The sequence below is a fragment of the Linepithema humile genome, chromosome 1 (genome assembly GCF_040581485.1).
Source record: "Linepithema humile isolate Giens D197 chromosome 1, Lhum_UNIL_v1.0, whole genome shotgun sequence".
Lineage (NCBI taxonomy): Eukaryota > Metazoa > Arthropoda > Insecta > Hymenoptera > Formicidae > Linepithema > Linepithema humile.
Window position 1 is genome coordinate 26,233,173 of NC_090128.1, and position 17,209 is coordinate 26,250,381.

The following is a 17,209-nucleotide window of genomic DNA, read 5'->3' on the forward strand; positions in this document are numbered from 1 at the left end:
TGTTATATAATAAGTTACATTTCAATTTTTCTCTCTATGCACTATTAGGCAATAATAAGATTGCTCTGTAGAGCAATTTTCTCGCTGTATTTTAATCCTAAGTAAACAGTTTTTATTATTGCTTTATACTTTGAGACGTACACGTGAGAGTAACGCATAGTATGGGAATAAAAATTTTCTGGATATTAAAATTAAAACAGTGAGAAAAGTAAAGAAAAGTGCTCTTGGGTAATTTCATTATCTCGTTTTGTTAATTAAATATAATGAGGCAGAAATATTTTATTGCTTCTTTATTCTTATGAAAGTACAAATTAAATTTTATATTACACAAGAGAAAATGTTTCTGTCACAAGTATCCGTTAATTCTCTTAAGACGACAAGCAACGAATAACATAATACCAATCGTATAATATTGTATAATATAAACATTTAAATCTTTATAGAACAAAATAGCATAAATTTAAAACACAAATTGTTGAAGGAAAATCTTCATTCTTATTTTAGCTCATTTATGAAAAATTACACATTTCTATTCGAATAAATATTTATCCATTTCTTGAAATATTTAGATATATTTTCTACATATTTCTGCATAAAATTTTCCTGGAAATATATTTAAATGTTTGCAAAACTCGTGCAGATTGAACCTTCAGTTCTCGGAAAATATCCAATATTTCGAGGTACAAAATCTCGATATAATGGAGTGTCGGTCAACCTGATAGGATTATTGCTGTATCGCAGACAACATATTGCTGACAACGCAGGTCTCGCTGTGTGGTGCGATCGGGATCACGTACGTGCTAATCTACAGTCGTGCGATGTAACGGAGAATTGCGTGACCATGAACAAAGACCACCCTTGATCCTGGACAACGCCGTGCGATTGTCACGAATTAGCACTGTTATCCGCGCGCGAAACGTGCGACCGTTCTACGCGACGTGGTTTATCCGTGGTATGAATTGTTCTGATTTTGCCGGCTCGCCGAATGTCGGTCAATTCGACTCCCGGCCGGTATTTTGTGCGCTACGACGAATCGCAAATTCGATTCGCGTTCACGTTCACGCGCGCGCTGGGCAACGAAGCGCGATCGACGATAAATTCTGCCTGTCACGTAGTAGTAGCAAATCTACAAAGTTCTCTCTGAACATGAGATTATATTCAAGGTAAAAGTCATAGCTCGGGCCGAGTATTCTATCTGAACGTCACTTTGAATTTGTCATTTATTTTGATAGTAAAATAAATCGGATTTCAAAACTTGTTGAAGTAGATACATCAAGGCAATTTATGAACTTGTAACGTATTTAATCTTTATTTGTGCATTAAAAATAGATTATTTTTCTAAAATACAAATTTTTAATGAAGGATTGATCAAAGTTTGTCGTAGTTAATTTTTAACAATCTTATTTAATGTCGAATTATATGGAAATTTAAACAGTATATCATACTTACAGTAAAAGGAGCTTGTTATATTTCGCAACTAAAAGGTTAAATTAAATTTCTTGGAAATAATTTATTTGCTGAATATTTCAAAATTGGACTTTCACAAATTTCGAAATAAGTTTTGATTTAAATGGAATTTAAATAACATCAAAATTATGAACATTTGCAAAAAATATTCTTGAATTAATGTCCATGCTTATGCTTTAGCGTACATTATATAATTATTTGGATTTGAATGTGTTTTCGCGGATTTAACATTGTTTATGTATACGATAAATTATTACAATTTAAGCTCTTCTTTCACTATTATGCAACGTACGGAGTACATTTTTCAACCAGTTGGAAGCTATATGTATCACAACATTAGTTATGTCACCTAACCGACGACGATGTACCACTTATCGTTTTCGCATCGATTTCTTGAAATGAAGTTTACTCGCTCCTAAACGATTAAGCAATGCAATCGGAGTTTTTGTCGTGTCACGCTTGCGTGGCAGCGATCCAATTGCATTGCACGTATGAAAAGAATCTCGCCGAGAATGCATCAAACAAATACTTAAAAGCGTACTCATACTCGAATATTTTGCAATCAGCGCAGCTAAAGTATTTCCGCTTTATTTGCTTTAATAGCAAATATTTAAATATAGAAAATGCTTAATCGAACACTTATTCTGTGTGTATGATTTATTATATGCAGTCATTATACAATTAACTTTGCATATTATAAACAATTGTTTTATCAAATATCTAAAAAAAATGTATTAATTTTTTATTGCAATTTTTTTATTATGATACGAAATATCCTGTATAATGCATTAATGCCATCTTAACGTTTATACATTCTTCTAGAAAAATGAGAAGTGAAGATGTTTATATGAGAAAATATGTACGACAGATTAAATTATCTCTAATAACTCAATTTTTGTGTAATATAATTACTCCTGAAAATTGATTTATTACTTTTCACATAATTTAGACGTAGTTATCTTATCAATGATGCACCGGTTCTAATAAAACATTCTTTTGATGCGTAGGAAAGTTTTGAAAAATGAAGGATGAGGTGGACGACGATGACTCCGGTACATCCTCTTCAGTTACGTCCGTGCCTGAGAGCGTCGTTTTATACGGGTAAGTTAAAATTGTACTTTAAATTAGCATGCTAATAATTTTTCTTCACCATCATTCTCATTATAATGAGAAATTTGTGAAGAACATTTTTCAAATTATTTGGTTTTATTATAAATGCTACATATAATTTATCGTTGTTATTGAGAAAAGATTAGATAAAATTATTGATTAGATAAACAATTATAATTGATTAAATAAATGATTATGTAATTGTCTATATTTTATCCAACGCAAAATTATCTCTCGAAGTCCAAATTAATTTTCGAGACTTGTTCATTATTATCTTCTAAAAAAATACATATAAAGCAGTCTTCTTATTATATATATGAAATATTTCGGGTGTAAGCATTTTAACCTGAAACCATGCTCGAAGAGTATTTTTCCAAGACGAAATTATACTATGAAACATCGTAAAGCTTATTGTTAATTTAATTATAGCATCTTACAAATATAACCCCATGAGCGATCGCTGCTCTTCGTGTTTGGTTAATTAATCAACCGTAAGTGCGGCGCATTACTGCGCTCTCATCTAATCGGAATTGCCAGCTAGTGTTACGTTCAATGTTACGGCACGGCTGAGCAAAAGGGTTCCGCTTTTCCTAGTTACTGAAACGACATCGACCGTGCCAAAGTTTGCATATATACTTCATGTTTACTGGGATCACAATCGGTCTTTAAGTAGAACTGACGAAAAAAATTCTCTTTCGATATATCTCATTATCTGTATTTGTTTCTTTTTTTTCCAATAACGAAACATCGAATATCACATAAATTCCTATATTTTGCTATCATTTTATTCTATTTATTTTTAATATTATTTCAAACATTAGAAATACCACGTAAAGAGATTATTTTAACTTCAGTTGCGGTATCAAATATTATTCAAACTATTTCTAAAAGTAGAACGATAGAATCGCATCGAAAATAGACGCAAATAAATCACGGCGACATATGCGCCGACACTTTTGCGACACTTTTATTTCACCATAGTCCGCATATAAAATTGTACGATATATCGAAATCGCAGGCTATATCTTGTTTGCAGACAAACATAAGAAAGTAACTCGATACCTCGCGCGTGCATTCTTCGCCTACACCGTATAATATCGCAATAAGAGAGTTAAATGAATATTTACTTTGGACGCGATAAAGAAAGCGAAATCAGGCATTGCCATGAAGAAATATAAATTACTGTGTTTGACGTTTACAGCAATGAATGTGTGAAATATCATGCGGGATAAAACTTATCGGGTATTACGCCATTTTATGGAGTTACCTCGATCACCGTTTCGTGGGTTTTAGTTTTATTCGCGGTCTTTTTAAAGCATGAGGTAGATCACGGAAAACGTGCAGTTTAAAAAAATTGCAAATATCGGGTTATCGTTTGGACAGATCGACTATCAGGAAATTTAATGCTTCGCTTGGTATACTTTTCGGAGTAAAAATTGTTATCGATGTCCTCCTGCATTTTGAGAATTTAACAAATTGCGCAGTTTGTGTTTTTAAATATCGCTCTTTGCATAGTTATTCCTTGAATATGATTATTGGTTTAAATCATCATTCTTACAAAATTCCCAATGTTTTTTATAGTATCTATTTTTTGTTTACAACTTATATATATGTATCATAACAGTCACAAAAAAACCCGCAATGACTCATCATTGAAATTTTTGCTGTCAAGAACAAACTTTGTTATAAATAAACTTGTTTTTTATGGGAAATAATATGAATAGAACCATACTTTTATATTATTATTAAGTTATTATTTATTAGTATACACAGTAGAAGAAAACGGAATATAAAATACCCAATGTGTTCTGCTCATAAAACTTGATATTGAATTTTAAGAATTAGATTAGGTGAGTAAACTTTGTATTTATATTTCGAGATTTTGTGTTTTAATATAAATGCAAATCAAATTAATTATTTACAAATCGAACGTCGTACATTTTGAAAAGTATTTCATATTTTACACATGTCTATGTGTTTACAAATAATAAATAATGCTTACGCATGATTTTCACAAATTATTACATAAATATATGTAAACAAACATTGTAAAACTGCAGATGTTTATGTTTTTATATTCCGCTCGTCTAAAAATACGTTACGGATGCAATCTAAGAAGCACACTAGAATTCGCACGATGAAAGAGAAGGAGACGGCAAATCTGTTTCGCATACAAAAAATTGCGACGCGCCGCACTCCGAAATTCTCTTATCGCAAGCCGGCCGGTGTGAGCGCAGCTTAATATTGTGTTGTTATCACGCCAGGCGCTGCTCCGGCACGGATAGACGTCGTGGCGGGAGTAGACGAGGGGTGCGACGATTGGTCGTCTCAGTGAGAGGGGAAACGTTGATTGTCGTCGGGAGTGGGGGGGAGTAGCGCTCGTCCAGCAGTTCGCATCCGACTGTCGTGAGTTGAGTTTCGCTGGTACTCTTCTCTCTCTTATATCCGTTCATCTCCTCTCTTCATTCCCTTTCCATTCGGCCCCGCCACCGATCCCGATTTCGCGGGCAGGGCCGCGTGACGTGCACCGGCTGATAGTTTCGCGGATACTCGCGTGAAAGGTGGACGATGTCGCCGAATCATCGTGTTGCGGCGCGTCGCAGTTTTCAGTATTGAAACGTGTGATCTTCTCGTCCGCGCGTGACTGGCGCAAAAAATCAGGCGATATCAACCGGAATACCGGCAAACAAGATCCGGGCGTCGATCTAACGTAAAATCTTCGTTTGATTGACAAGTGTATAGGTGCATTGTGGCGAAGCGTCGCGAAACATTGCGCGCAAAGCAACGATAACCGGCTGACGACCTGTCGCAATCAACAGATCACCGCATTCGTAATAAACCAATATTTGGCGACGTAGTGAACATATAATACTTCCAAGGCCACCGCACAGCGTTCTCTCGCGTAGCACATTTCTCCGCGTAATAGCCTCGGCAGAAGGACAGAAAAATTAGATGGAGTGAGAAGTCGCGTTTGCGATCTCTCTATTGCGATCATTGAGGAGCTCACGTCTCGCGTTCTCCAGAATCTCCTGCTAATTTGAGACGCAGTGTCAAGGTCAATATCAACTTCTAACGAGTGATTCGCGAATTGCACGCTGCACACGCGCACGCGACGACACAATTGCGTTCATCGAGCTGTCATCAAGATCATAAAATCAGTAATAATCGTGCAAAGAGTGTCAAAGTGTCTAAATTTCAATTCACTTTCGTGAATTCCTGTGACATGGTGCTTGTGCGCAAAATCTAGAGATATAACAGAGTCTGCATTGAGGAACGCCACAGAGTCGACGTTGTCGGTTAGGAACGCGAAACTATGTATGTATCGCGACCGCGAGAGAATGTGCTCCGGCGGGAATGATGGAACGTTCGGCGCCGGTACGCCACATTGATCGGTCGATCGAGCTCGACAAACTTGATGAATTATATTTATCGGACGTAGACGACTTAATTATCGCTGCGCGAAAGAAAAGCTATTGCGGGGCCGCGATTAATCGCCGGCAAGCCGACCAATTTTAATTCGGCCGGCAAACAAACCGTCGCTCTCGTGATAACACGCCGAGACCTCGGACCACCGACGACGCGTCGTTAACGACGACGACGATGACGACGTTGCAAATCGACAATGATGATGCATCTCCAGACGACGCTACCGTGGTTCAATATGGCGAGTAATTCCGGAACACCTGCTGCAAACTATATATGTTTACCGGCGCGACCGAGTGACTGCCGAGTATAAAAAAATTAATAAAGGCAAGTCGCGTTAATCTATTGACAGTCGTCATATGAGTGACATAAAAACTGGTGAAATATTATTGGAATAAAAGTGAATTGAAAAGTTGTGATCGTTTTTTGCAACGTGATGGCCGACAACGACAGACGAATATACTTTGTTCTGACCAACGAATGAGAAAACTTCTCCGAGAAGAAAGCGTGTATTTATTTATGGATAAGTGCATCTTGAAGTACAACATGTGGCAGCAGCAGCAGCCTCAACAGCAACAACAACAACAACAACAACAAGCGTACTTGAGGGATTCGTCCTCGCAGTATCCACAACAACAGGCTGTCCATCCGGTGGCGATCATCAGCCCGGACAACCGCGCGCATCAGCAGCATCACCAGCATCATCATCAGCATTATCAGCACCATCAGCAGCATCGCGCCGCCGTTATGGATCTGCCAGTGCCAAGGTCAGACTAGTTGTCTTATTATGATATATAAAGGTCGCGGAATGTATCAAAGTGAACGATGATATGCGCGCACGCGAGTGCGATCGCGTCTAGCAGCGCACGGATCCGATAGCCTTTACGGTCATAATGACTCGTGTATCGCAAACTTTGTTAATCCTTATCAAAAGTAGTGTCGTGGGATTCTCCTGTATCTCAACTAATCGTGACATATGTGGTTTTCTACAACATATTTGGTTTAAAAGTATACGCTGACATGCGGTGCAAGGCTCGATCGTAATTTAATTTTCCCCTCAAGCGAATGCGTAATAACAAATGATATAATTTTATTGACGTTCTACCTTTAATCTCATTATGCGTATATATAGCAAATGATAGTGGGATGTATACCGGCCCCACGGCGCCAATTATACTCTATGAATTGCATCTAGATACGGAATATTTCAGAATCTCGGATAGTTAGTTTAATGACGTGTTCTTTGATCAATTTGGAATTAGTCTTTCCTTAAGAAGGTTTTGAAACAGTTCGTTATCTATTGCAACTTTTTAACATTCGACACGAGACACCTTGGTAATTAAAAAGAGAATTGTGATTTTTAGAGCAGCTTGAAAGATTTACTTCTATTCGTAAAAATTGGAAAAGTTTTTAACAAATAAGCGGTTTAAGTTTTTAGCGAATAACAATTTATTTGTAATATTAATCTTCTTTAATAGAAAAAGATTTGGACTGTTTGTTGCTTTTCTCGTTATAAAACAACACGTGATAATAATTAACAAAAGTGCTCGATTTAAATCTTTATATAAAAAGGAAATTAATGGCGTTTGTGATTTTTTATACGGTAATAATATGGTGAAAAGAGCATTATTTTGTTTATTTACATAAGTATACATAACCGATCGATTGTCGCTGTGCAAATATTCATAAATTTATTTATGAGTACACCTATCGATAAATTATTTTGATGATAATATTCTCTTATCGTAAGTGATGATACGGACATAATCAAATACGAAATTGTATTTCGCTCTTTTGTGCTACTATTTACGCTCTGCCTCTCGACTTTCACAATTGTCCGAAATTCTTCGTGGCACTCCAAAACCGGTTGCATCTTCATTCAAACATTGCCAATGATCAACTATTTATGATGCGGTTAAAAAACTGACGCAAAGAACCAGCATGAATAGTTTAGGAAAGAAAAATCGAAGAAAAAGGAAAAAAAAGAAAGGAAGAATACGTAATTCCTTCTCATTGCTCTTTTATTTTTATACTTTTATACGCGATTACCTCTTTTCTATTCATTACGAAGAAAAATAGCAGAGCAGAGCAGAATTGAGATTGTTTCTTAAAATATTAATCTATATTAGTAAGATTGCCATTACCATTACTATTTGTTTATTACTCAAGCAATATTATTTCGTCAATTATATTATACTTAATAATAGCATCAAAATTTAAACCTAATATTTTTTCCTACAAAACGCATGCTTATCATATTTATAACTGCTCGATATCATTGATGAATTCAAAATGACTTCTATTAGAAAACGTAGCATCTTATTAACATTATATTACATGCGTAGATATTGTTTATATAATTGAAGTATGAGATTTCAATTGTACGGAATCTACGCGTGTAGATCTTACAATAGAAGTACCGCGTAACAGTTCTCATTAAAGTTGCTACAATTGTAGACAAGTGTATAAAAGAGAAGATTGTTACATAGAAGTTACTGCACAATATAGGAGAATTAGCCCATTACAATTGAAAATGGATTTCCATTCGTAGAACTAAAAAAAAAGTATATTGTATTATACACGTGGCAGTCTATATTCTTTAAAAAAAAAAAAAATTAAAATATGTCCTCTTATTAATAGCAATTTTACTCCCGCAAATATATGGTAATATTATCGCACGTGGCTACCTTCGGAAGCGATAATTTCATGCACAAATAGTGCTGAAAGTATGAGAACTCACGTGTCACACGTGATGATAATGCTGACTATTGTAGAAACCGGCGATTATCTACAAAGCGAAACTACGTGGTTAATGTACGAAGGTAAGGATTTTACTGTTTTTGAGACTATCTAATGCGTTTGCAGTTAAATCCTTTCGTCCCACTCTCCAGGTGCGACTTAGATTTATTGCACGATTATAAGAAAGAATATTTTTTAAATTCCTATTTGAAAATGCGATTATTGCTATTTAAAATAATTTGAAAATTCGATTAGCTACGCAAAAATGAGACGATGGATCAGAGCTATTTATGTAGTAGACAGTACGTTGATCTAAAAGCACTTTTATCAGGCTTGTTTTTCCAGTCTTCGAGTCTTTGCGATTAAATCCTTCTGTTCAGTCTTTATTGTGCTAAAAAACACTAAACACATTCATATAAGTATACATACATTTATTATGCATTTCTAAAAGTATGGTTCTAAAATTTTTTCTGAAAAATATGGCTATTGCTATAGTAGCTTATCTCTAAAAGTTTGAAAGATTTGGAAAAAACATAAGTATGCAATTACAAAGTTGCATAAAAACATTAGGATTTATGCAATCATAAATTTTTTCGACATAATTTTGTTTTGTAATTTTTAGTTCACTGTATACTATATACACGTAATTACAGTTACTTGCAAATTCGTAAAATTTATGCGCATTTCAAAAGAATAATTTAAAGAGAGAATTTTCAATAAGGAGCGACAAACAATCATTTTCATTATATAGATTTTTAATTTTACAAGGAGCGCTAAATCTAATTTTATTAATTGGATCAAAGCTCGATTGATTCAGATGATCGGGCTATTAGATATATATTTTGCGGTTCAATACAACTGCAATTCAACTGCATTAAAAGTACACCGGATATGTTAAGAAAATATTTATAAAATTTATTTAAAAATTTATAGATTTATAAAAACTGCGAATAATCGAAAATTTTAAAACTAAAAAAACATTTCACGTTTGCATTTTTTAAATTTTGATCGATTCAGGTTTGTAAATTAAATCAGAAAGTTGATATTAGGATCTTACATGGAAGCGAGGTTTATTTAATATATGGCGTAGAATAAATTACAAATTTTGATGAGAAATACATTGTAGTTATATACAGGGCTGGGCAAACACATTTGAAATACAAAATACAAAATACTAACAATTTTAGTATTTATTGCAAAATATCTTCAATTTTTTATTTAAAATACAAAATTTTTGTATTTTAAATCGAAAATTAAAAATTAAAAGTATTTTGTATTTTATAATTTAAATACCAAGATTGTGTTAGCATTGTACATTTTGTATTTCAAATATTTTATTGTATTTGAAATACAATTTGAAATACATTTTTCCCAGCTCTGGTTATATAGTACAATAAAGTGCAATAAACAAGAAAATGTTAAAAATAGATTAAATATTAAATAATTAATATCAATTTTTTCGAGATTTCTGAAACAATTTTCTATATAAACGCAGCGTGCGTTTGCTGTTGGAAATAAATAAACAGTTAAAATGTAAATCTTTTTGAAATTTATTTTTATAACTATGAACTGAGCAAGTAGCTCTTCTTTTTAATTGTGAAATAACTAAAAATAATTATTTTCCATTATACTATTTTTTATAATTAAAAGAGAAAATTAGCATACGTATACTTTACGGTTTCTTCAAAAATGTGTAACCTAATTATAATTTTAAATTTATCGTCATATTGTTTTACATCAGATCCCAATAATATCATTGCAATACCAAACAGTCGATGAACTTCTAAATCCAGTCTCACAGTCGTAATTCATGAGCACGTGCGTGCTTCAACGTACGAAGTCTCCTCATGGAAGTCTAACGAGTGTGTGATCATGCTCATCCGTCCGCTTTCTCGATCGAGCTCCGCGTCGAACGAGACGATTCATCGCATAAAGACAGACACACGACATGATTTTTTTGCGAACTCGCAGCTTGATTTGCATGGTGAATTAATTCAACTCGACGACCTTTATAAGGAACGACATAATAACGTTAATGATAGTCTGACTCGTTTACATGCTCTCGAGAGAAACTGCGCAATGAGAAGGATCGAAAGAACAAAGGATATATAGCTGTATTTTATTTGATAACGCGTATAAAAGACATATCTATATCGGCATTGGTTCGCGTTGCATGCACTGAAAAAGAAAGGAGCTAATTAGCTATTTTAGTTTATTAGCATATATATATATAGAAGACATTAATAAATAATTGGGAAATGATATATAATTTAGTGATTAACTGTCGAAAATATCTGTTACAGAAAACTTAACTAACTCATAAAATAGATGCTGCAACATAATTGATATCTACATATTTTTATATATATTGTCAGAAATGACTTACGCTTTTAGCTGATTAGTAATTAATTAGCGTAAAAACACATTATGACATTAAATTTTATTTTTGAACTATTAATGTAACTACAACTTTTTTCAGTTAATTAATTATTTACTAATGCTTTTTTACAGTAATTTACCTTATTGCTTATCAAGATTATTGAATTAATATTATTTTATTCTAAAAATTTATGACTATATCTATTATATCTATAACACAGGTCAACAAAAAAACTCAAAACTGCAAGATATCTGCTTTTGTAGTTTTTTTAATACTGAATATAATGGTACGATTTTAAAAATGCTCCATCACGTGACAATTTTAAGAAATTCAAGGTCAAAGTTGTAAAAAAGAGCTATTTTGGCGTACTTTATTATGTTACAACTACGGTATGCAATGTTAAAAAAGGTTCTTTTGTTTTCAAATAAAGTATATTACTAGGACTTTTAACTATCAAAAGAAATTTTTTATATACATTACGGTTCACAAGATTTTGACGATTGAATATTGTGTTTATTACAGATAGATTATAAATGGAACTAAGAACTGCAAATAATTCACTGAATATTTTCAATTTTTGTGAAACAGACATAATGATTTTTAACATCAGATTTGTGTTTAGCCACCTTGACAATTTTTAAACCTTGACAATTTTTAAACATGCATTTTCATAAAAATTACAACCGTTTATCATTTTGACATCCACTATGTTGAATTTGCCAATTTTGACATTTATAGTTAGCAATTTCAAAAATCATTATGTATGTTCCACAAAAATTGTTGTTAAGTCCTAGTATAATATACTTCATTTAAGAAAAGAACTTTTCTAACACATCACATACCATAGTTATAACATAGTAAAGTGCGTTAAAAGCTCTTTTTTACAATTTTAATCTTGAATTTCTCAAAATTGTGACGCGATAGAGCAAACCGGCATTGTATTTAACATCAAAAAATTATAAAAGGAGATAACTCGCAGATAACTTGCATTCATATGTTCGAAAAAAAGCTATTTTTTGTAAAACTGTAATATTTATTTTTAACCTTGACGAAATAATTAATTCTCAGAAATCTTCCGCTTTCCGTCGGTTCTTACATAAACATTTATCATTCTCATAAGCTACAAAGTTGCTGAATCGATACAAACAATTCGCATACTTATCTGTAATTTATGTCACTGATCGCTATACGTGACATACATTGGTCAGGGATATTTGCAAATCGTAGACACTTTTTGGTTTGCAAATTTGAGCCTCCCTGCATTTACAACGCCATTCCTGTACGTATTCCCCTACTGATGCTACACGTTGAAAATAATTTCGATTGCAATGTTCATGTATGATCGGTTGCGTCTTACTCACTCGTTCTACCTATCGATCTTGTGAAATCAATCTAATAAATATAAAACATTGTTGCATACTCCATCGTTCGCTGTTTCGTGTCGATATGTTGAAATCGTTACAAGAAGTACAATCTGTTATAGCACACCAATACTTGCTTTTGTGTCGCATTTTTTGCAAATTTTATTTATTTCTCTGTTTAGACTTTATAACAAAATTTTTTGCTATCACTCCAATATATCTCTTACTAAAAATCTGCGAATTTTCGTATAAGAAACAAATTAAGTTATTTTCAAATTTTTTTTTTTTTATTAATTTTAAGATGAATTAAATTATCTAAAATAATTTTAAAAATTTTAATTTTAATAATACAGAAACTGTCATATTATTTTAATTATGTTATGTCAACATTTTTAATAATATTTCTTTGACTACATAAAAAAAAATAACGACTTTTCTTGCTCTCTGAAATTTTTTGCAGTCAAAAACTATTGAAAAATGTGAAGTTGAGTATCCGCACTCGAATAGGATTCAGCGCATCGAATACTTAAAAACTCGAATGTAACTATTTTATTTTACTTATTTTGTGCTGTAGCATTTCACCTCTTACGCACTTTTTGACAAAATGAATAGATTTTATTTTGTGAAAGGCAGTCTTTGAATACATCGCGGTGTAGATACAGTGGCAATACGTTCTCGCTCTGCCTTTATTCGCTGCGACTTCGCATATTCATTTCTCCGCTTGTTACGTAACACTTACACCGGCGCAACGAGAGCTAAGTATCCGCTTCAACTATCTCGCTAGCATCAAGTGCGAAATCTTGTTATCTTTGACGCTCTGTAATCCGACTAAATCAGTAAAAAAGTTCGTTGTATCTCATTATCTAAACGACACAAGAGATGTTTGATGTTTCTAAAAAAAAAAAAGTATTTTAAATGAAAAATATCTAAAAAATATATGAAGGATTAAAATATTTTTTATACGACGGAAAGTCTCTATTGGAAATACGTTTGTGTTATTTTAAAACAAACTAAGATTTGCAGCAGCTAAGAACAAATATGATTCTTTATATCAATACTTCGAAATGAGAACGTTCGATGTTGTCCGTAAATCAAAAGTGCAAGTCAGACATGTTATGCAAGACAAACACCGGATATTCTTTCTCTCTTTTACATCCGAATTGCAGTTGGTTGTTTTCATTCTAGGGTATCGATTTAGACTTCTTCAAAAACATGAGTTTTATCAGATTGTCGCGGTAAATAAATAACAGCATTAAGATATGAGTTTTGCATTTGCTGAGCTCATAAGTAATAATAATGAAATTGTTTATCTTGATTATCTCATGATACCAAAAGGTCAACTAAAAAAAAAGGTTAAATCTTATTTATCACAATGTAAATTTTCTGAATGCATTTTAGGCAAAATTTCCAGCACGAATAAGTTTTAAATAAAAATAATAAATAAAAAATATATGATTTGGAGTATTCTCTGCGATAAATTCTTGCCCTTCGAGTAATTTAAATCACAGTTTGGACTTATGAACTGAAACAATGGCTTAGAGCGCCTGTCAAAGTACATATTTGCATATTAGGAATGAAGAAAAAACTGTACCCATGATTGGCAAGAACTGAGAGTGAAAGAATTAATGTTTCTATGTTAATAAGAGGAATGAAAGAATTAATGTTTCTACGGACAAATTGAATAGCGCTCGGAGCAAGGAGACCTTGAACGGTCGTCTTGTTTAGCGATCATCGCTCATTCGCAGTTCATTCATACTTGCCGACAGTCATTGTCTGGGCTCATTTGTACTATATACTGCTAGGCCTCGTCGGTCGGGTCGAGCTCGTCAAAATTGCTTGCAAAGCGCGTAGTCTTCGAATCGCAGCCTCGTCACGTTCAGAGGTGAAGATTGAAAACAATTGTGGGCCTTTTCTACGCATTTAAGAGTTGCGATACCAGCAGAGGCAATAACTTCTTCAAATTAACTGCAAGATAACCTTTCCAAATGGTTTCAATGTCAATGCTATTTAGTATTAAAAAATCGAAAAATTTTAATATAAAACAGTTAAAGGTCTTGATAAATAAACTCAAGAATATAAGAAGAATTAAGAAAACATCGTTCTTTAATTAATTTTAATTAAAGGCATTAGCAGGCTTTATTATGACAAAAATTTTAATTACAAATTGAAAAATAATAAATAGAAATTTGTCAAGCATTTAATTCAATTTGTTAAACTAAAAGAATAATAAATTAAAAGAGATATTATATATAAGAAGTAATAATATAGTGAGGTATGGTTCTGTAACAACAAAAAATATTAACAGCAAAAAGTTTATAAGAACCATAATGCGGATGTCGAAGCGCAAAAAATCTTTATCTTTATTTTTATCACAAAAGTACAAAGTAATGAAAAGTTTCAGCTCAATTTCGGACCCTCCTCAGTTTTTTTTCGGATCCTCAGCGGGAGGATACGAAATTGTAATCGGTAAGGCAATCAACGTAGAATAGAGATACGCCAACGCAACGTGATTGGACCTTACATTAATCAGTGAATCAAGGCGTTAAAGGTTCAGCCCAAATTCGTCTGGGGTGTCATCCAATTGCCGAGACTTTAGAAAAAATACTACGTGTCTTCTCTAAACTCTCGGCATTTTAATAACATTCTACTCCAGTGGATTTGGGCTCCTTCACCCTGTGAGCCGAAACCTTTCATTACTTTGTAACAATAAAGATTTTTGTAATTAATATTAATTATTTTTGTTTAATTTCTTAATTTAACTTAAAAGTTTTTGAACTTAGATTTTACCAATTATTTTATCCGACAACCTAGACCTTTCTTTGTGTTCGGACTACCGCATGTATCCTTCAGCCGAAGAGGATAATGCACAATTGAACATGCAATCACGTATCATTTTCACTATACACAGAATCAATCGTCGTCTCGTGAATGGACTTACAAGTATGAATTGAATTCCGCTAAGCATGCACCGCGCTATGCCGCTCACGTATCTCATATCGCGTTCGATCGTCGCGCAAGTATTATAGATACGCTTACTTCGGGAAGGCAACTCTCTCTCTCGTTAACGCGAACCCGCGATCAACACTCGAAAATTACAGCGACAAAGAACATGTTTTGGCGGATAAACTTCCGAAAAGCTATCACCTTCGATTTGGCTGATTTTCAGCCTAAATACTTATTTTACCTAGTAAATAAGATTCCCAAATGGATTTTTTACGCAAATGCCCCCTGCTCCCCTGTTTTGTTAATTATTTTAGAAAGTATTTATTGTACGGAAAAAATTGTCAAACAAAAAATGAAGCTCATAAAAAGCTCTACAAATAAAGTCCTATACATATTTTACCTAACTCCAATATTTTAGTCGTTATTATCAAAAAACTTGCGTGGATGCAGTGGGTTCCGGGGGTTTCCCCTTCTACGGTGGCTTTTATAAGTTTTTTAATAATAACGACTAAAATATTGGAGTTAGGTAAAATATGTACAGGACCTTATTTATAGAGCTTTTTATGAACTTTATTTCTTGTTTGACAACTTTTTCCGTACAATGAATACTTTCTGAAATAATTAACAAAAACAGTTTTACCTTTGAGGGGGGCTGGGGAGTGGAGGGGGCATTTGCGTCAAAAATCCATTTGGGAATATCATTTACTATATAAAACAAGTATTTAGGCTGAAAATCAGCCAAATCGGAGGTGATAGCTTTTCGGAAGTACACCTGTTTTGGCTTTTCAATCTTTTATTGCAGCACTTCTCGGACATGAAAGAATTTTTTTGATATTTGCATTAACAGAAAAATAACTAATAATCCTTTTTAAGTAATATTTTATTTAAAACTGAATTTTATCATAAAATAATTGTCTTGAATGTAACATAACTCATTCCTCATGTATTTACTCAAAGATCAACACGTGTTTTTTTTTATGTGTCAAAATGCGTAATCACGAAAAGGAATATTTCAGATTTCTCACGCGAGTTTAATTAATCCTCTCGCATTGACCCTTTTGTTTTCGCGCTACATTATAGGATTAAAGGAACTTGCCAGCCTCGAGCAAGTTCTTATCGCGCATAACAGACTATATGTAAACTGTACTTTACTTAAAGTCTTTTCCCTTTCTCTCTCTAAGGATGAAACAAATATACAAAGTGTCGCTGATTTATTGTTAGCCACCTTGGAAATTAACTTTTACATAAAATTTCTATTAAAAATTTACTGAAAAATTAAACTGAAAAGCGTTAGCTTTTACTTTTGTTTATATTGAAACTTAAGTAATTGAAATCTTATATTGATTTATTAATATAACAGAACCAATAGAAAATAATTTAATATTATGCCCGTATCGCGATGCGAATTATTCTTTCTATATTCTTAACTTTACATAAATTAATATTAACATTATATGATTGAAAAAATATATCTAACGGTCTAGTTGATATGAAGGGCAGAATATGTTGCAAAATGACAATCACACAAAAAGCCACCGGCTATACAGGTTTTCTCGATTTTAATTAGTTTAATTAATAGCGAATGAATACGGTTGGATGGTAAACGAAGTCGGAACTTACTCATTTGCGAACTATGTTCTCTCTTTTGCTCTCATCGCATCGAGTATTTTGCAACGTATGTTAATTTATTTAATTAATTACTTGCGGAACCCCGGGAACGTAGAGACTAATAATTTCCGCCTCGCTCGTTCGGCGATTAAATACAAATTTCACATCGACGGGAATG

General features: G+C 33.1%; 1 protein-coding gene across 2 annotated transcripts in view; it reads left to right on the forward strand.

Annotated features, from left to right (window-relative positions):
• Window positions 1-17,209, forward strand: part of LOC105678065 (uncharacterized) — a 105,162-nt gene that overhangs the window by 24,201 nt on the left and 63,752 nt on the right. The window contains exon 2 of one of the 2 annotated variants that reach the window (XM_012377075.2): window positions 2,475-2,568. In XM_012377075.2, coding sequence (XP_012232498.1) covers window positions 2,489-2,568 — 80 coding nt within the window. In that variant the 5' untranslated portion in view covers window positions 2,475-2,488. Of the gene's footprint in view, window positions 1-2,474; window positions 2,569-4,952; window positions 6,768-17,209 lie in introns of those variants that run through there. The other variant, XM_012377074.2, reaches the window with a different exon arrangement.